The 21,651-nt window shown below is 39.8% G+C and overlaps 1 protein-coding gene across 6 annotated transcripts in view; it reads right to left on the bottom strand.

Annotated features, from left to right (window-relative positions):
- Positions 1-21,651, bottom strand: part of MTX2 (metaxin 2) — a 55,707-nt gene that overhangs the window by 8,787 nt on the left and 25,269 nt on the right. For 3 of the 6 annotated variants that reach the window (XM_073305954.1, XM_073305952.1, XM_073305953.1), the window contains 2 exons: positions 11,276-11,315; positions 4,036-4,108 (listed from right to left, as the gene is read on the bottom strand). In XM_073305954.1, coding sequence (XP_073162055.1) covers positions 4,036-4,108; positions 11,276-11,315 — 113 coding nt within the window. Of the gene's footprint in view, positions 1-4,035; positions 4,109-7,298; positions 7,542-11,275; positions 11,316-11,782; positions 11,844-21,651 lie in introns of those variants that run through there. The other 3 variants (XM_073305955.1, XM_073305956.1, XM_073305951.1) reach the window with 3 other exon arrangements.

Genomic DNA, 21,651 nt, shown 5'->3' with positions numbered 1-21,651 from the left:
TGTAGACGATGGATCGTGTGGTGTGGTCAGGGTGAAAGCTGGAGGCATGCAGGTAGGAATAGCGGTCAGTAGGTTTCCGGTATAGGGTGGTATTTATGTGACCATTGTTTATTAGCACTGTAGTGTCCAGGAAGTGGATCTCTTGTGTGGACTGGACCAGGCTGAGGTTGGTGGTGGGATGGAAATTGTTGAAATCATGGTGGAATTCCTCAAGGGCTTCTTTTCCATGGGTCCAGATGATGAAGATGTCATCAATATAGCGCAAGTAGAGTAGGGGCTTTAGGGGACGCTTCCTCAGCTCTCGTCCCCTAAAGCCCCTACTCTACTTGCGCTATATTGATGACATCTTCATCATCTGGACCCATGGAAAAGAAGCCCTTGAGGAATTCCACCATGATTTCAACAATTTCCATCCCACCACCAACCTCAGCCTGGTCCAGTCCACACAAGAGATCCACTTCCTGGACACTACAGTGCTAATAAACAATGGTCACATAAATACCACCCTATACCGGAAACCTACTGACCGCTATTCCTACCTGCATGCCTCCAGCTTTCACCCTGACCACACCACACGATCCATCGTCTACAGCCAAGCTCTGCGATACAACCGCATTTGCTCCAACCCCTCAGACAGAGACAAACACCTACAAGATCTCTGTCAAGCTTTCTTACAACTACAATACCCACCTGCAGAAGTAAAGAAACAGATTGATAGAGCCAGAAGAGTTCCCAGAAGTTACCTACTACAGGACAGGCCTAACAAAGAAAATAACAGAACGCCACTAGCCGTCACCTTCAGCCCCCAACTAAAACCCCTCCAACGCATTATTAAGGATCTACAACCTATCCTAAAGGATGACCCAACACTCTCACAAATCTTGGGAGACAGGCCAGTCCTTGCCTACAGACAGCCCCGCAACCTGAAGCAAATACTCACCAACAACCACATACCACACAACAGAACCACTAACCCAGGAACTTATCCTTGCAACAAAGCCCGTTGCCAACTGTGCCCACATATCTATTCAGGGGACACCATCACAGGGCCTAATAACATCAGCCACACTATCAGAGGCTCGTTCACCTGCACATCCACCAATGTGATATATGCCATCATGTGCCAGCAATGCCCCTCTGCCATGTACATTGGTCAAACTGGACAGTCTCTACGTAAAAGAATAAATGGACACAAATCAGATGTCAAGAATTATAACATTCATAAACCAGTCGGAGAACACTTCAATCTCTCTGGTCACGCGATCACAGACATGAAGGTCGCTATCTTAAAACAAAAAAACTTCAAATCCAGACTCCAGCGAGAAACTGCTGAATTGGAATTCATTTGCAAATTGGATACTATTAATTTAGGCTTAAATAGAGACTTGGAGTGGCTAAGTCATTATGCAAGGTAGCCTGTTTCCTCTTGTTTTTTCCTACCCCCCCCCCCAGATGTTCTGGTTTAACTTGGATTTTAACTTGAAGAGTGGTCAGTTTGGATGAGCTATTACCAGCAGGAGAGTGAGTTTGTGTGTGTATGGGGGTGGGGGGGATGTGAGAACCAGGATTTATGCAGGAAATAGCCCAGCTTGATTGTCATGCACATTGTGTAAAGAGTTATCACTTCGGATGGGCTATCACCAGCAGGAGAGTGAATTTGTGTGGGGGGGTGGAGGGTGAGAAAACCTGGATTTGTGCTGGAAATCACTTTAGATAAGCTATTACCAGCAGGACAGTGGGGTGGGAATAGGTATTGTTTCATATTCTCTGTGTATATATAAAGCCTGCTGCAGTTTCCACGATATGCATCTGAGGAAGTGAGCTGTAGCTCACGAAAGCTTATGCTCTAATAAATTGGTTAGTCTCTAAGGTGCCACAAGTCCTCCTTTTCTTTTTGCGAGTACATACACAGTGCTATGTAATTTTAAGAAATTTAGATTATATATATGTATTTTACATATTGTTATTTAATCACCTCAACATGATGGAGGAGATGTTGGACATTTTTTGTTTTATGTTAGTAAACATAGTTCACTGAATATGACGTAAGACAATAATGGAGTTAGCCAATAAACGAAACAGGTCACAATACACAAAAGGCTCTCAAGGAGAGACAAGGAAAAGGAAGACAGAAAAGTGTGTCTTCACAGAATATTTTAAAAGAACAAACCAAAGTCAAATATTATTTACAGGGTTTTTAAAAGTAATATAATTTGAAAGATATTAATGAAAATATTAAGAAGTCCAACCATATGCCAAACGCACAGAACCTACTACTAGACCTAGTTCAAACAGAGATCATAACAACATCTGGTTCAGTCATGGTCTTTATCATGAGATTCACTCCTCTCTGATTCACAGTCAGCCTAAGGGTAACAGATGAGGTGCACTGCACCAACAAAAACCTCATCTGCAGCCATATGATGACATATTACAATAGAAATGCAAAGTTTTCTGAATTGCAAAAACTATGGTTTATGTTGCTAGCATATAAAGATGATCCTTTGGTATTCCTATATCCACAGTCAGCATTTGACTCCCTCAAAAGGATCTTCTAGTTGTGAAAAGTAAGTATCATTGCAAAGTATCCTGCACAAGTGTGGAGATGCACGTCTGAGAACCACTGCAATCAGTTTGAGATTTTTTTCAGGAATGAAAACCTTTTATGAATAGCCTGTTTTGGTTGGAATTAATTTTAAATGTTATTAAAACGATACTGAAGTAAACAGAAAAACAAGGACAACAGTGCGCAAAAATAGTAGGGGCACTTAGGACGATGAATAAATCACCACATTTCTACTCCTAGCTGTATTTAAAATGGAACCAGTATGACAAATAGAATATCCTAGATGTGATCCGTACAGCACAACTCTCATCAGCCCCTGTCAGTCATGCTCCTTTCTGCATTATTTAGCCAGTGGTATAGAAAAAAAGCTGCAGACACAAGTAATGGTGTATTAGATAATAGCCATGTGGCTGGGAGGAAGGGAGTGCAAGAGGTGGAGAATGCAAGTATCACCACTCCTATTCCCATGCATGTAAGATACTGGCTTGTTTCTACAAAGAGTCAGCCCATTGCGTTTATTTTGAAAGACTGATTTAAAAAAAAAAAAATCCTGGTTTTGCTACAAGAACTGTACTGTTTTCAGTGCTACCAATCATTGAGATTTTTTTTAAAGCATTAATTAAAGACAGGATTCCAGCTTATTTTCCACTAATACCAAGAAGGAGGACCAGAGCTAACCATGCAGTATGTAAATACAAAGACCCATGTAGGCAAGCATTTTTACTACTCCATACTCGAATTAAAAATTATAGAAGTAGCTTAATTTAACTCACACAAACGGATCCTAATGCAATGAAGAATTTTAGGATATCAGAACTGTGTTGTGCATTCAGCAATTCTTTTCTAGTAACCTTTTAGATGAGAGTGTATAGAAATTTCCAACATAATTTGGGATAGCATACACATCAAATACTGAATCTGCGTTTTTTGCAATCAGAAGAGGACTGAAGTACAACACTGTTCTTGGTACTGATAGTTTATCCATGATCTGTCCACAATTATTAATATGCTGACAATCACCTTCCACCTAAGATTACAAAATGCATTTCTTCTCACCCTTACAACAGTGGAAAATGGAACACCATTGATTGGCCAACAGAGTATTCCCAGGGGTATCTCCCTGGAGATCAGAAGAGATACTTCTGCGTACAGAAATCTTTGGGGTTGAGAAGGCCAAGAGTCCCTAGGCTTTTTCTGAGAGTGTTACACCAGACTTCTGAGTAACCAAGTACGTGAATCCACTGTATGTCCACTGCATTTAAAATTGCAATGCAGCACATTTAAAAAATTTGTATTTGATTTATCTCATTCTCTATAGAGGAAAAAATCGCAGTAGACTAAGGAAAAAAATAAAGAGGCAACCCACATACACAAGCACTGACTGGCTGTTATCTGCAAGATGAGGTGCTGTTGCCATGGTATCAAAACATAGGTACTAACACAGTAATTTAAATGAACACCACACTTACCAGATGGGGACATATATTCTGCATTTGCTCTACAAACCACCTGGACTGGCAGATTGCACATTTGCAAAAAGGCCTGGAAACAAAGAGGAGCACAGAAATAGGAAAACACGTATTAGCTGATAGCAAAACATGGATTTGTTTTAAATATATTAAACTAATACTTAGCACAATTTTTATAAAGTACAGATATCTGTATTCTGTTTTAGGGAAAATAGAAAAGGAAAGAAAAAAAAATATAAAACTTCATTGGACAATAGTGTATAAGGATATATTGTCCAAAATCATTAGGAAGAATTCTTCTGTTTAACAAAGTTGCATCTGTTTTTCCCATTTTATGGTGGCATTTGACTGCCAAAGTTACTGTTGTTTATAAAAAGAAAAGGAGTACTTGTGGCACCTTAGAGACTAACCAATTTATTTGAGCGTAAGCTTTCGTGAGCTACAGCTCACTTCATCCAATGTGCTGGAAATGGCCCAACTTGATTATCATACACATTGTAAGGAGAGTGATCACTTTAGATAAGCTATTACCAGCAGGAGAGTGGGGTGGGAGGAGGTATTTTTTCATGCTTTGTGTGTATATAAAAAGATCTTCTACACTTTCCACGGTCTGCATCCGATGAAGTGAGCCGTAGCTCACGAAAGCTTATGCTCAAATAAATGGGTTAGTCTCCAAGGTGCCACAAGTCCTCCTTTTCTTTTTGTGGACACAGACTAACCCGGCTGCTACTCTGAAACCTGTTGTTTATGAGTCACCAATAATCATTCTAAGTGACATTTTGTCAACCTGAACATTGGGGCACAAATCTTCTGTGGCTATTACTGACTAATATGCTTCGAGAACAAGCCCCAGCATGTGCTACAACTCTAACATATTTTTTTAACAAAAAAAACAAAAAACACCACACATACTTCAGGTCCTTCTGCTGCCATATTTTCACTAGCCAACATTTTCACGATTTTTGCTTTGCAATTCTGCTAGATTAAAAGGCAGTGTTTATTACCAATAAAGTTTACTTGAATTAAGGATATAGTTGACTAATGGAATGGTTTTTTATATCTATCTATAACCCTGGACAAAGCCATTTCCACAGGATACTAATTTTTATCAGCGGCAGTCATCGTCATAAAATACTTACAGTGTTTCTGTGTAAGAATAAAATAACTTTCACAAGGTAACTCTCACTTTCGATAGTGAGAGCATGGCAAGTATAAATAACCTTTCAAGCTCAGTGGTGAGGAACACAATGTTAAATCCTATTGGGTATTTGGCATTCGCCTTTGCCAGCCAAAAGGCCAAAATCTCAAATTCCAAATCTGAAAGCTATTAATCCAGACTTGAGCCCTTCACTGCTTTCTGAACAAAGGCAGGTACAACTAAATTATTTGTAAAGAGAATCTACTGCACATAAAAAGAAGTTTCATTATGATTTTAAGGATGGTATATGGACTTAACATGCATGCACGACAGCTTTGTTAACATAGCAGACCAGTAGGGTCTATCTGTTATATTGTGTGACACTGGCAGACCAGGTTTCAGCTCATGCCAGGGTCCCCATGTCTCAACTGAACACTGACAAACCAACAACTGGAATCAGTCTGGCTCACCTGTGTATTATCTTTAGGACTAGGATTATATAAGAATATGTTTAGTGTTTACACTTTATTGAATGCTTGTAAATTGCTGCATGCATTAATCTCACTTATAGCATCTATATCCTATATTGTAAGGTAATATTTAAGAATTTGGATTGTAAACCTCTATGACTGGGTAAATCATCAGACAGGAGAAAGACATTAACTAGTGTAAAGTACTGGTCTCCAACAGAAGGTGCAACATCCTGGCCAACAAGGAAGTCCCATCAACACCAGACAGACTATTGTGGAACATTAAAGAGAACAATAGATTGTGATGCTCTGCACTCCTCCCCTCCCCATGAAGAGGAGTCATGCAAGTAAATTCATCTCATCAGCTCAGTTTGCAGCTCAGCGCGGGCGGGGGGGGGAGGGGGGAATAAAAAACCCTAACAAGAAGGAACGGTATCTCTATGCTGCTTGGACTCTAGGGGGCAAGGTTTTCTAAGCACAAGCAAGGAATCCCCAGCTGCTTAGCTCGGGTTAGCCCTAAAGGACGTATACAGCTTGCTTATTATAGAAGCTTCTATTACCTTTTGAAACTTAAGATTGTAACTCATTTGTGTATAATGTTTACCTGCTTTAATCTTGTAAATAACTCATTTTCTTTTTGTATTAATAAATCTGTCGATAGTTTATTTCAGTCTGCCCGGTACTTGAACCACTGCAGAAGAGCTTGACTTATTGATCAAGGTGAAAAGGGCTATTTCTGGTTCAAAGTACATAACCTCCCAGGAAAGAAAAACAGTCTTTTTCTACCTTTATTTTGGAAACAATCCCAGCCTGAGGAATGTATATTTTTTGCAGTTGTTTCAGTTCTACTGAATACAATTTTACTTGTATTAAAAAGACAAACTAATGTATGAAAATAAACTTTAACTAAAGGTAAGATTGTCACATAAACCAAGAAAAATTCAAATCTTAAATTGACACTTGCCTGTTGCCCACTATGCACAAGTGTGCCATCACTGTGTGATTTAATGTACCAAATATTCTACAATAGTCAGGCACTAGGGGGCAAGTTTAATACATGGCTTTATATTTTTGGCCAAACAACTCTTCTTTCTTTATTATAATTTCAGTTTAGTAAAAATATTGAAATTAGGATTAATTTAAGAACACACTTCAAAGCCCTGGTTTCCTTCTCCTGATTTAAGTCAGAGGCTGAGGAAATCTTGCTCTCATGTTTTGTGGCTAGAATGATGCCAGAGAGCTTAGAAGAGTATGTCTCAAATCAGTCTCAACCAGTAGAGACTATACTAAAATACCATCTAAACTAACAGCATTTCCTTCCCTCCACTTCATTTAACCTCCTCCAAGAGTTTAGTTTGGGAAATAAGAATAAATTTAGATCTTTGGTAGGACTTTGGAAGAATGAAGTTAAGGAAGATAACCAGCAACCCACTGAATAGTTTGGAAAAGCACAGAAACTGAATGAGACACACAGAAAGGAGGTCCCCTCACAGACTGCCGGATGACGGCTTCTCCAGCCACACACTGAGTAGGCAGTAGGAAGAAGAGCCTTTTACCCCCAGCCGGAGGACAGCCAGGAGCTGGGACAGTTGCCAGGAACCAGCTTCTTCCTTGGCCACTGTGCGAAGAGACTCAGTCAGCATTCTTAAACTCACCTGGTTCCCTTCTGCTGTGCAGAGATATGAGGAGATTGCTGCTTCTAGGGAGCCCAGCTCTTATATGGCAACAGTCCTACCTCAGGGATAAAAATATCTTCACACATTTGCTCACATCATTGCAAAAAACAAAAAACAGCTACTCAGCTGCCTGTCAACAGCAGTCCTCCTTTCCTGTTTTCCTCTGCTCCGTTCAGCTCCATTCTCCACAAAACAGCACCAGGACAGTTGTCTCATCCCCATCTAGGGTGACCAGACAACAAGTGTAAAAAATTGGGACGGGGGCGGGGGGTAATAGGTGCCTATATAAGAAAAAGCCCCCAAAATTGGGACTGTCCCTATAAAATCGGGACATCTGCCTAAACATCCTGGTTCTGCTCTATCCTGCCCTAATTCCTGTGTTCAACCAGGAAGCATAAGCAATGGCTGGGAAATAAGATTTTTTTTAAAAACCCAAAACTTATTAAAAAACTGATTGAAACTTTCAGCATAAGCCTCCCAATACCAAATAAGCTATTAGAAGTCATAAAAGCCTTTAATGTATAGGGCATTTGTCTTAACTTTGAATTTCCTTTCTTTGTTATTCTGGGACTGTATGTATTTTTTTTTAAGTACCTTTGCATACAAATAGGCCCATTCTCTCTCCATAAGGTCATCTAAAAAGACTGGTGTACAACATACTTTATAAAACCCAACATGCAAGGTCCACTAGAGAAGGGCCTACATGTAACCCCAAATACAAACACTCCTGAACTTCGGGACAGCGTTGGCTCCATATGTACTAGCTATCTTATGAACTAATTAAAAAACAGGAATTTGATTTTATATTCTGTGTACTGGTAGAGTAGGAGTATGTACAGAATTTTAGACACAATATGCAGGTGTAATATACATAGGTTACTAATTTTGCATGGCTTTCAAAGCTGTATCTGGGCATGCAGAAATGTAAATAGCATTCAATCAGCAATACAGCATTATAGTGCTAACAGTGTACATCTCAAATGACAGCTTCGAGAAATACAACCTTTCAGGAGCAAAACATTCTTAAATTAATTTATCACACCTCAAATCCATGCTCTTATTCCCTAGCTGTTTATTTCCTTCTTGAAAAGTAGCTGAAGTTTAATTTTGTCCAGGCTTGCCACAGTAATTCCCTTTGCAATAGGGCACTAAATTAACTTCAGGATTCTACATCTAGCTGGAGGTGAATTTTTATAGCTGCCATGTGCTGGTCTCAATGCTGGTTCTAAAGAAAGTGTGCCTGAATTATCCCGGAGTCAGTGCAGCAAGCAAGTCATCTCAGAGCTTTTAAATGTAGTGGTACATGGAAGGATAGGATTGTATGCCAAAGAACTATCACTGACCTTTTCAGGTCTGAACAATGTAGCTATACAGACATAAATTCATAGTGTAGATCAAGCCATAGTCTTTTCCTTCCAGAGATAGACCTCACAAATGCAAGCCAATAATTAGGGAGGCTTTTCAATGAAAAAAAAAATCTACAAAATTAAAGCTGATCACACAAGCAGCAATGGCCATCAGAATTAGAAAGTTCTTCTAATTCTTATTTTGCCAGATCTTAGCTGGAGAAATTGACGTGGGAATCACTTCAGATAAAGTTAACTGGATTCATTCATCCATCCATCCTCCCTCCTGCAGTGCCCCACCCAACAAGCCTTAGGTTCATTATGGTTTGCTCTTTCCCTAAGCTTTAGTAGGCTCCCCCTGTGATGTTATTGACATGAACTGTGATCAGTGTTGCAACCAGGGTCCTATGGTTGCACCAGGTCTTGTAAAGAGGAGGTCAAGTGGGGTGTCTATTGAAAGGTTGTATGTAGTTTGCTAGTCATGATTATGCTGTCTGTATGTGTGTATCATTTTTGTATTTGAAGTTATGAATATTGGCTATGTACTTGTATCTCAATGTGTTTGAGTCTAAGTAGCCTCAGTGAACTACTTGGTCAGCTTCTTGAGAAAGGACTATTGTCAGTAAGTGCCAAATCAAGAAACACTTAACTGACAATAGACTTTGATAGACGCCAATTCACATCTGAGCTTTCCTGGGACCGTTCAAACTAAAATGTAAACAATGGCCTCGGCCTGCAAAAAGCTAAATCATTCATGAACATGTGACTTGCCCAGGTGGCTACAAACTCCATCTTGTTGCTTTGACTTTGCACAGAAGAACAAAGGGGTTTCCACCCACAAGAGAGAGAATATAAAAGGCCCCGGAAGCCTCTCCATTTTGTCTTCAACTGGCTCAAGAGATGGCCCCTCAACCCCCAAGAGATGAAGGAAACTGGAACAAAGGACGGTAATTATGGGGGTGTGAGTGATTGCTGGACCCAGACTAGGAAGGAGTCCAGTCTGTGAAAGAAACTTACTGGAACATCTCTGGGGGTAAGATTTCATCTGTAATCAGTTTCTCAATGTATTAGGCTTAGACTTGTGTGTTTTGCTTTATTTTGTTTGGTAACTTACTTTGTTCTGTCTGTTATTACTTGGAACCACTTAAATCTTACTTTTTATACTTAATAAAATCACTTTTGGTTATTATTGAACCCAGAGTAAGTGATTAATACCTGAAGGAGCAAACAGCTGTGCATCTCCCTCTATCAGTGTTATAAAGGGGGGGGACAATTTATGAGTTTACCCTGTATAAGCTTTATACAGACTAAAACGGATTTATTTGGGATTTGGATCCCATTGGGAGCTGGGTGTCTGGGTGCTAGAGACAGGAGCATTTGCTAAGCCATTTTCAGTTAAGTCTGCAGCTTTGGGGCACGTGGTTCAGACCCTGGGTCTGTGTTGGAGCAGACTGGCATGTCTGGCTCAACAAAGCAGGGTTCTGAAGTTCCAAGCTGGCAGGGAAAATGGGCTCAGAAGTAGTCTCAGCACATCAGGTGGCAGTTCCAAGGGGGTCTCTGTGACTGAACCCGTCACATCCTCATCCTCTACAATCGTGAGCAGGATCATCAGATCCCAACAAGCCTTGGGTCCTGCCTTCAATCATAGGCAGTGGGTGGCGAGGGCTACAGGAGGCTCCAAATCTCCCCAAATCTCTGTCCGGCTGTGCCAGGGCCATGAAGAGGATGGCAAAGGAGAATCCTGAGGGAGGGGAGAGATCCTGAGGCCCCATGTTTAGCGCCACCAGAGCCAGGAAGGAGACAGGGCGTCGTGAGGGAAGGGCCCCACCTGCGTGTGGATGTGCACGTCAAGTGACGCTGTGGCAGGTTCCTCCGAATCTACATTGAGAGCCAACAGGCCAAAGTGGGGAACTGGGCCCAGCCCTGTGGGACTGGAGCCACCGTTTCAGAATGAGTGAGGGATGGGCTCAGAACATCCAAAGAATACTTTCACCAGCTGCCTATGCCTACACTTGGAATTATCTTTGAGTGGAACCATCAGAATTGCTTCACTGGTACAAACTCCAGGTAAGAAAAGTTGTGATTTACACAGGTAGAGTTTTCCTCCGCTTCAAACTGCAGTAAGTTCACTCATTGTGAATTGCTGCTTTCTTTGCCTGTGCTAGAGATTTGCAATGGTTCAACCTCTGGTTGAACTGGGCTAACAGACAAGATAGAACTAAGCAAGAAAGCAAGCAGGCAGGAGATTTAGAGGCCAATAGACCAAGGGAGGTTATTTCTCCACTCCCCACATGCAGAAGTCCTTCTAAGATTTACTACATTAAGATTCTTCTATTATTTACTTGTATTACCATAGTGCCTAGGAGGTCTAGTCACAAACCAGAACTCTACTTTGCTAGGTGCTGTACAAACAGAGAACAAAGGCAATATCTGCCCCCAAGAGCTCGCAATCCACTGTGGGCTTCCTCAAGTCTCAGGGAAACAAACTCTTCCCCAGCAGACCTTTGACCATTTAAAAAAATAAAATAAAATAAGAAAATTCCCACATAAACTTTGTTAAAAATAATTAAGGTTCCAGACACTTAACATACACTCAAAACACTAACTTACCAGAACATGAGAGTTGGAAGAACCCCGAAGTGTTAAAGACCTAGGAAATTCAGAGGTAATTACTTATATATTTTCAACTGCTTAGAGTTTTAAGTTCACAATTAAGGTATCCAAATGAACTTAAAGAAATGGAACTCAAAGTGCCTTATTACCCATCCACATCAGTAATTACAAAAACTAGAATGTTTTAATCAATCACATGGCAGCTGTGCCAACTCTGGCTTTCTTTATGGAATCATAGAACTGGAAGGGACCTTGAGAGGCCATCTAGTCCAGTCCTCTGCACTCTTGGCAGACTAAGTATTATCTAGACCATCCCTCACAGGTGTTTGTCTAACCTGAGCTTAAAAACCTCCAATGATGGAGATTCCACAATCTCCCTAGGCAATTTATTCCAGTGCATAACCACCCTGACAGCTAGAAAGTTTTTCCTAATGCCCAACCTAAACTTCCCTTGCTGTGATTTAAGCCTTGTTCTTTCCCTATTTTATCCTCTTCTGTTCCTACCTCATTTTCACGGGTATTCACTATGTTAGACGTCCAATCCCATCAACCTTCTTGGTGAAAACTGAAACAAAGACGTCATTAAGCACCTCTGCCATCTCCACATTTTCTGTTATTGTCTCCCCCCATTGAGTAATGGTCCTACCCATCCTCTTGCTTCTAATGTATTTTTAGAATGTTTCTTGTTACCCTTTATGTCTCTAGCTAGTTTCATCTTGTTTTGTGCCTTGGCCTTTCTAATTTTGTCCCTACCTACTTGTGTAGTTTGTTTATATTCATCCGTTGTAATTTAACCTACTTTCCACTTTTTGTAGGACTCTTTTTTGATTTTTAGACCATTGAAGATCTCCTGGTTAAGCCAGGGTGGTCTCTTGCCATATTTCCTCTCTCTCCTACGCAGTGGGGTTGTTTGCTCTTGTGCCCTTAATATGGTCATTCACCGTTCACAGCGGGGAGAGGAGGTGACTGACACTTTTTCACAATCTGTGTAATATCTTCCTAATCGGGAATTTATAAACATTCTTCCTCATAGAGGCATTATCCTGTAAGGTGCTGAGAACTCTTAATGTATGTGCGGGCGGAGAGAGGGCGGAGGTCAGGGGTGCGATTATACAATTTCCCAGATTTCACCACCCATTCATAAATATTGGGGCTGGTCTACGATGAAAACTTACATCAGCATAGCTATGTCTCTCAAGTGTGAAAAAATCTACACCCCTGAAAGACGTAGCTATGCTGACCTCACCCCCTATGTAGACAGTGCTAGGTTGATGGAAGAATTCATCTGTTGACCTGGCTACTGCCTCTCAGGGAGGTTGATTAACTACAGAGACAGGAAAACCCCTCCCGTCACTGTCATGAGTGTATACACTGAAGTGCTGCAGTTGTGCCAGACTATAGTGTTTTAAGTGTAGGCATAGCCTTAGACAATTTATTTCACTATTATAACTTTCACATTCTCCTGTATTAATGTGATTGACAGAGTTGGTAAATTATGAGCATTAAAAACTTAACTGAATACCACAATTAAAAACATGGTAAGCACAGTTAATGCTTTTCATGCAAATGACAATTATGTTATCCCCTAGATCATTTGAGGGTAAGGGAATCACAAGCAACATATGCTTATAGGTATGTATTGCCAGATAATTTTGACTGCTTTTTTGATACAGTAAACATTATTATATGAAGAGAAAGCAGTGGATTAATATATTTGGATTCTAGTAAGCATTTGATAAAGTGTCAGGGAAATTACTCAAAATTAGTTTAAATTGTCTGGATTTGAATAATCATGAGGAGAGAAAACAGACAAAGACCACAAACAAAAAGGCACAAAAAGTGACAATGGACTGAGTTGGGGATATTTGGGAGGAAGGGTCTAGTGGACAATGCATAGATCTTTGTTAGGCTTGATCTTATTTAAGATCTTCTTTAGTGACTAAAAAGGAGTGAGCAGCACTAAGTGTATAAATGATACTAAACTGGAGTGCATTGCAATACCAGCAGGAATAAAAAAATAATAATAGAATATTGATGACTTTGCAGCCCCAAGTATCTCATTTTCTCACCATAGTACCTTCCATATATGAAGAGTGGAGGGGTGACAAGTTGGAGTTCTACTTCACCTTTTATAGAAGAGCCCTTGTGACAGTAGGGGATTACCCAACATTCTCTTGGACTTTTCAAAGAGAAGAGATTGGAATCACTCCAACTCAATTCTGCTAAGGTCCACAAACACATCAGTTCTACTTCACAGTCAATGGTAGCGAAGGCAGACATATCTATTGGTTCAATATTCATCAACAGAGATCAGTCAACCAAACCTATGCAGTCTCTGTCCCATATTCAGGCCTAAAATCAGAATACAAAGGGCCAAGGAAATTTGATTCTAGATGACACAAGAAGTTGCTATGCCAAATCCTTCTTTAAAAAGGAAAAAAACCCGCCCCCAAAAGGTTAGGAACTGGGCAATAACTGGGAAGATGACTAATATCAAAAGATAGTTCATTGAGAGTGGGCACAACAATCACTTGTTGAAAAGATGCCAACATCTCTAATGGGAAGCATTAATCTCTATCAAGAGTGCATCCAACTCCCCCAATAAATTATTTTACAAGCCAGGAGGGGTTCAGTTTGCAGGCCAAAATCTAACGTTCCCCCAAGACCTTCAGAACCTCATATAGGAAAAATGTAGCATTTGCACACATCCACTGACCTCAGCCTGGATCTATTACCCAAGCAGCAGCCAAATCTTAGTAATCTTGCCAATGAGCTCTTTAAGGGAGATATTCTACTCTGAGTGAACACAGTGCAGATTCACCCCTTGCAACACATCTGCCACTCATAACTTCAGATGGAAAAGTTTTCACAGCTATTTTAGTCAGGAAAAATGTTCATAGCTTTCCAGGTCCCCCTCTAGGGAAGTCTTAGCCCTCTCAGCCAAAAATACTCAAATACCAATAGAAAAAGGAGAACAGCTTCAAAATGCAAACTGAACTCCTATTTGGTAGCTTAGAAAGAGAAAATGTCTTTTTCTGACTTATTAGCATCTGGCCATAAGAGCTGGGGTAGATTAACAGAAATATTTAAAATCAAGAAGAATAAAGTGAAAACTGATCAGTCTTCTTCTTATTTCCCTAGCCTGTATTATAACAATAAGGGATGGTAGCAACAATACTAGTAGTGTCCAGCACACTTATAAAAGTAAAGGAAACTTCCTACAAGAGTTAATGTGGAATTCATTGTCACAGGAAGATATCAAGCCAAATATTCAGGCTGGATTTTAAAAAGACTCGATTTTATGGCCTGTATTTGTAGTTCAGCATGCTATGATAACAGTAATCAAATCTCGTATTTCTGGGTATAAGATTATTGCCACTGGCATCAAGAATTCCTTCCCTATCCACCCATCCCATGGGATCTCATGGAGGGGTTTGCGTTCTTCTGAAGCAATGATATTGGCCACTGCCAGAAGCAGAACATCAAACAAGCTGGACCTGCAGTGCAATCCAGTATGGCAAGTCCTATATGACCAATATAGCCTCTGAGGGTTATATTCTATTAAAAATTGTTCCTAAAACTGAAGGTATGTTGTCCTCTCAGTGACTGAGGTTATTAAGCTTGTGGCAGACAAACAATCCATCTCCTAAAGCACAATGTATTCCCGTAAAGGACCTTAGTTTGCTATTTCATGTGCATTTTTGGTTCCACTTAGTAGTAGCAGCAGCATCTATTTTATTTTGAATGTCAGTATGGAACAAAAAAGTGCATTTTAACTGCAGGAGAATGAACTAACAGCAGATATGCAGAAAGGGCTCCTGTCAAACTTTAACATGCCACGTGTTATGAAACTAATAAACCTCTTTCACAGGTCTTTCATTTTAATCAAGGGAGATTGCACATCCTATCAAAATAGCATTGTTACCCATGTCAGCCAGTTCTAAGATGCTCCTATATATTGCCTTACAAAGTCAAGTTACTGAGCACATGGTGTCTTTTAATATTAATAATCAGAAAAAAATAAGTTTTCAGCCTCTGTATGAGCTTTTGAAAATGGATTTCACCTGTAAATTTAGTTTGATTTTAGGTGAAAGAACTGTTAACTAAGAAAGCATGTGAGTCTATATTAATTGAGAGAATTTGAATGGGACACAGTGTGATTCAATTAAAAGAACAAGAAACAACAACAACATTGCTTAAAATAAGACCATCAACTTGTTTTATTTCCCCAATGTCAGAAAATCCAATTTTCTGATAGAGCACCCTTTAAATAGCATGTGTTGAATTTTGGTTAGCATTAAAAATAAAGAGAATACTCTTCCTGAACACATTGCTAAGGTTCAGAAGGGATCTGGAGCAGGCCAAGAGGACACAGCAGGGTTTGCTCAGTGTCCCTCTCCTTTCTCTGTATGCTCACACATGCCTGCCATTTTCACCTTTGCTGCTGCTTTTGAAAGTTCCCCTCAGAACTATGCAATAGACTGATGTCATCATACTAGGGCATAAAATGGGAAATGAAAATGACTATACACAGTGCTATTAGAGAGCGAAGGTGAGTGAGGTAATATCTTTTATTGGACCAACTTCTGCTGGTGAGAGAGACAAGCTTTGAAGCTTACACAGAATTCATCTTCACTCCTGTTAAATGTACAAAGTAAAATAAACAAAATAGAAGATTTATTCTCTTTAACTTTTCAGTTAGTTATCCGAGGTGTTACTTGAACACTAGTAGGTACAAAAAAAATTTTTTTTCAAACAGAAATGTTATTTTTCAAGTTGACAATGCGTCTACTACTCCAAAGTATCTCTTAGTGAATCATCCACTAGGTTTTTCCATCTCAAAGCAGAAAATACACATCCACTAAAAACAATAATCTAAGCATAAATTCCAATTGGATGTAAATAATATCAAGATTTCAGTATTTAAGGTCAGAATCACTACCTCCCGCCCTCTTATTCCAGAGTTCAGACAGTTCGCATTCTATATCCCTGTATGAAAAACCCTACTTTCAGATGACAAGATCCAGGCTTCTTTCAGAGGAGACACACATTATCAGTTTCATAATTAAGTCCAAACCATTGTAAGTAATATCTCATTGACTAGTATTTTAAAAGCACTCACAGAATGCTACTGTGAAGAAAGAGATTTGTGTTTTCATTCTTATTCTGTTTCATCAAGACACAAAGGAGAATCTGTGATGACAACTGAAGAATTATTCTTCCCCTTATTGAAGGGACGTGTTTTAAAATGAAAAACCACGAACAAATCTACAAAATAATTCAGTTTTTATATCAAACAGCTGCAGACATTGTAATTGAAATAGTGTGTCTAAGACTACAAATGAAAACTGTTCAGTATCATTCTTTGAGTGACAGATTAAATTCCTAATCCAGTTGTGGTAATGGCCATATTTGTAGTTTAACATAAATTAAGAGCTTAACTATATTTGCAACTATTTTAAACAAAACAACAAATTTCTTTGTACCTGTGAATGTAATTTATAGCAAAGCCAGGTTCATTTTCCAAAACAATCTATTTTACACTGCAGCAGAACACTGCTAAAATGGTATAATGTAATTCTCGTTGTAGAATGTGGAAAGAGTAGATTCACTGGTAGTACAGAGGAGGTTTTGAAGATAAATGAAGATGCTATTCATTCAGGGGTAATTTCATCTCAGAACTATATGAAAGATGTTTCACTCACATGCTGTAGTTGTATGGCTAGGGATATAAGTGTATTTTCAGCTACGAAGTAATGCTACTAGATCGATTATGTTGATACTGTATTTCTCATCATGAAGAATTTTAGCTTTTATTCTGTTTCAGAATGGATTGTCAGATTTTCATTTCACTACTGAATCTTTGTTTTGTGTAGGGCAACAACTTAAAATTCAGCTTACTGTTTAGCTTCAAAAACAAAATTACACAATTCATATGCTAAAATCACAAGTCTACAAAAAACTATCAATCATGGGTGATATACCTCAACAAGTTATCAAATAATTGTGTAAATAAGCAGTTAACCTGGGCAATTTAAACTTCTGTTGCATAATCATCCCTCTTTGATGCAATACTACTAGCCAATTCTAGCCCCCTTCTTGCAGCAACACAGACCAAATGCATGGTTTCTGCAACTGATACTGGACTTTAAAGTATCAACATGTTTAGGCTTGTGTAAATACCATTTTGAGAGAGAGAGATTACGAAAATGGTTTATAATGTAAAGTATTAGGAAACCTAAATATAGGGTCATTGTTATACAATATACATAGTATTTAAAGCAATACATATATACTTAGCCTCACATTTTATATAAGAACGTAACAGAACACTCACTTCTGGAATTTAGAATTGAATACTAAAGAGGTCTTAATTCCCCACTCATCTTGAGCAAAATTCACACTCTCCCTTTCCTTCCAGCATAATGTCTGAGTAATTGACTTTTGTGTGGGAAACACCATGGAGATTGTGGGGACAGAATCTACTTCCAGTCCACAGGCAGACTGCAAAGCAGCCTGTCTGTTATTCCGTCCCACAAGCTAGAATACTATCTGCAGACCCGCCATGCCCTCTTATTTGAGGCCCATAGATTCATAAAACGCACAAATCCAATTGCCCCACTTCTGGTTTCTCCTTGACTGTTTAACGTTACAGAGGTCTCAATAAATTTGGCTTCCAGACTTTCTTAAGGTCACTGAAATAACCCTTATTCAGTCAGGTTTTAATTTCTGTAATTTCTCTTCTTTTATGTGTTTCAGTCATTATATGGATTACATACGTGATTCACAAATAAAATGCCTTATTGACTTGAGAGCATAGAGGTTGTTACAAGGAAATAAAATATGGTGTTTTCCAGTTCCTATCTTTTGCTTTTTGTATTGCAGTAATGTCAATAAATTGGGGCCCAAATGTGGTAGGTGCTGTGTGAACTTGGAGGAAGACCATCCTGAAGAGTTTACAGTTAAAAATAAGAGAGTTATTTAAATAGTATTATGTAAGTTATTAAAATTGAGTGTTAGTAATTTCCATTTTGTTTCTCTCTCTCACAAACATAGTAAAATGGTACCATAGAGAATCAACACAAAATCCTTTTGTCAAATTCTCAAGGTTCTTCTTTCAAAATTAGAGTGTGTGTTTAAGGTACAACAGAATACAGCAGGCAGAAACTGTAAAATTTGAGGCATTTAAATAAGAGTTTCATATCTGGGGAAGGATTTGGGGGACAAAAATTATATCTTTATTTTTATTGCTAGGTGTCTGTCGAGTCCTTTCTACTTGTCCATAGGATTAAATAAATGGCTGGGCAAGGGAGACCAGGAGAGTATTTTGCATGTATACACTGGTCTACAAAATAAAATAAAAATATATTAGAAAACCACTGCTTTAAAATCAACAAATTTGCAGTTTGCCAGAGGGAGTTATCTTGGGAGTATAAAATGTTCTTCTTTGCAATAATACAGTAGTGTGTGTGTATATATATATATATACACATACACACACAAACCATACTATATGTATTTAGGATGTCACTGATTAATATTCTCGTAATGGTTTTCATTGTTAACTACATCCACTCCTTTTTGGATATACGGAGGTTTTGCTATTGAGATACTGTTTTTATAGTAAGCAGAAAGGAAAAACAGGAATACTGAGTAACGGAAAATACCATCATAAATAAGGTGTAGGAAATGATTTTTGGGGAGGAAGATGATAAGAACAAAGTTATATCACTTATCTTGATTTTTGCATGTAATTTTTCATTAACTTTAATGGGAGCAAGGCTGCACATATCATGGGAAGAAAAGAGACTTATTCTATGTATGGCATTCTCTACCCTGTAGCAGGATAATCATCACTGAAATTACACCATTTTCCTTTTACATGAATTTCTTTGCTGTGAAAGTAAATTGACATTTTGTATCAAGATTTCCAGCATAAAATCGAATCATCTTCATTTCCAGTAGGACTGTATAATATACTGCTTTAGTTTAATGGACAAGCAGTGTACATCAAACACCATGAAAGATTGATGGATTCACAATTAAATCTACTTTCAGGAATTGCAGGTTACTCAAATATATATATATCTCCAAGCAGGATCAGCACAGGAGTTCCACAATGGGAATTATTAATTAAAAGAAGGCATTAATATTCAGTATAATTACTACATCATACCCCTTTCTAAAAAGATTACCCCTAGTCACATATACCCAGTCTTAAGTTTGCACTGCGATGAGCAAAGAATAGGCCATGCAACTCCATTCAATAGTTAAAAAATGTACATAATTAATTCCTTATACTGAATCTTTAGCCGTTATAAGAAAATGTCTGCAATAAATCACTCACACACAGAGAGAGAACTTATTTTGCTTTCCACAGTATCTGTTCCATAGCCAAGCAGAAACAGACATGCTAGATCAGGGGTGGGCAAACTACGGCCTGCGGGCAGGATCCGGCCCATGAGGGCTTTGGATCTGGCCTGCGGGATTGCCACCCCCTTGGCGCCATAGGGCTAAGGCAGGCTGCCTGCCTGCCCTAGCCCTGTGCCACTCCCGGAAGTGGCCAGCACCACGTCCCTGCGGCCTCGGGGGGAGGAGCGGGGGCAGAGGGTTCTGCACACTGCCCACGCCTGCGGACCCCCCCCCCGCAGCTCCCATTGGCCAGGAATGGGGAACCGCAGCCAATGGAACCTTCAGGGGAGGTACCCGCAGGCAAGGGCAGCGTGCGGAGCCCTCTGCCCCCCCCCGTCCCCCAAGGGTCGCAGGGACATGGTGCCGGCCGCTTCTCGGAGTGGCGTGGGGCCAGGGCAAGCAGGGAGCCTGCCTTAGCCCTGCTGCATGCTACTGCCACCCCGGAACCGCTCACGGAGTGGCACCAGGCCAGAGCCTGCACCCCGAACCCCTCCTGCACCCCACACCCCAACCCTCTGCCCTGAGCCCCCTGCCACACCCTGCATCCTTCCTGCACTCCAACCCCTTGCCCTAAGCCCCCTACTGCACTCCACACCCATCCCTGCACCCCAACCCCCCTGCCCTGAGCCCCCTTGTACACCCTGCATCCCTCCTGCACCCCAACCCCTTGCCCTGAGCCACTTCCTGCACACGACACCCCCTCCCACACCCCACACTCCCTCCCGCATCCCAACCCCCACCCCAGCCCTACATTCATGGCCCTGCATGCAATTTTCCCACCCAGATGTGGTCCTCGGGCCAAAAAGTTTGCCCATCCATGTGCTAGATGCATGGTAGCGTTACCACTTGTAAAGACTGTGGTCAGCTTTTATTTTAACTAATTGCTTAGTAAGTCATTAGTTATGCCCTTTTATAGATATATATATATTTATTCGTCTATTCTTTGGGAGCCAGCCAAGACAGACATCATAAAGAGGTGCTATGATGGAAAGGAGATTTCTAGAAGGATTTGGTGTAAGTGACAGCCAAATTATGGCAAGTTTAGAGTTTTATCTAAACCATCTTTCCTGAAGGATCTCCTAGCAGCCTCCCCACCAAACCCCATTTAATCAGAGGAACACAGAACTCCGAGGCATCTTCACCATGCGGAAGCCCAAAGAAGCAATGAACAACCTGTGTGCTACGTCTAAGGGAAATCCACGTACCATAGGTCAGTGGCTGAGAGATACTGGAGAGAAAAAGAAAGGCAGTTTGTATAAGAATATATTGAGGAAAGAAGTCCCAGGTATTGGCTTCCTCTCTTCCTACCCCAACACATGCCTATCCACCCCTCCTTAAAAAACACAGACACAATTCATCAGAAAAAGATACAACTGTTCCTGTTTTTGATATTGCCTAATGCAATGTATGCCAAGTGAGCTAATTTTAAAACTGCATGATCATTAAGCTATTTTTTTTAAAATTACACATCCTAATATTTATATTTTGTGGACAGCTACTTTTTTTTTTTTTTTTTGAGATCACAACTGTGTTCCTAATACAGATTCTTCTAAACTGATACCATTCCCCCATACAGAATAAAATTGCTCCATAAAGTTTAAATCAGATATCTGCCAAAGTCATATTTATAGTCATGGCTACTATCAGCTGTCAAGCCAAAGAATATTGAAGAAAAACAGGCATTTTTAATATATTATGGTTAATATATCATCTAAGTGACATGTACAGGATAACAATAGAATTGGAATGGTCAAGCAAAATCCTACATTAGAAAAGGAAACTTCTGTTTTGTTTGGAAAGAAACCAAAACCACACCTGTAACCCTGATGGATGGATAGAAGATTCATGAGAACTACATAAGCAAGGGTTTCTGGAGCTAAAGCTAACACTGAGATCAAATGCTCAACAAAACTCCTTATTTCTTTCCACTGTAAGGAATTATTTAAAACATACTACACCAC

This window comes from Lepidochelys kempii, chromosome 11 (genome assembly GCF_965140265.1).
Source record: "Lepidochelys kempii isolate rLepKem1 chromosome 11, rLepKem1.hap2, whole genome shotgun sequence".
NCBI classification, from domain to species: Eukaryota; Metazoa; Chordata; order Testudines; family Cheloniidae; genus Lepidochelys; species Lepidochelys kempii.
Note: the sequence above shows the minus strand (reverse complement) of the source record. Positions and strands in the feature narration are given on the sequence as shown.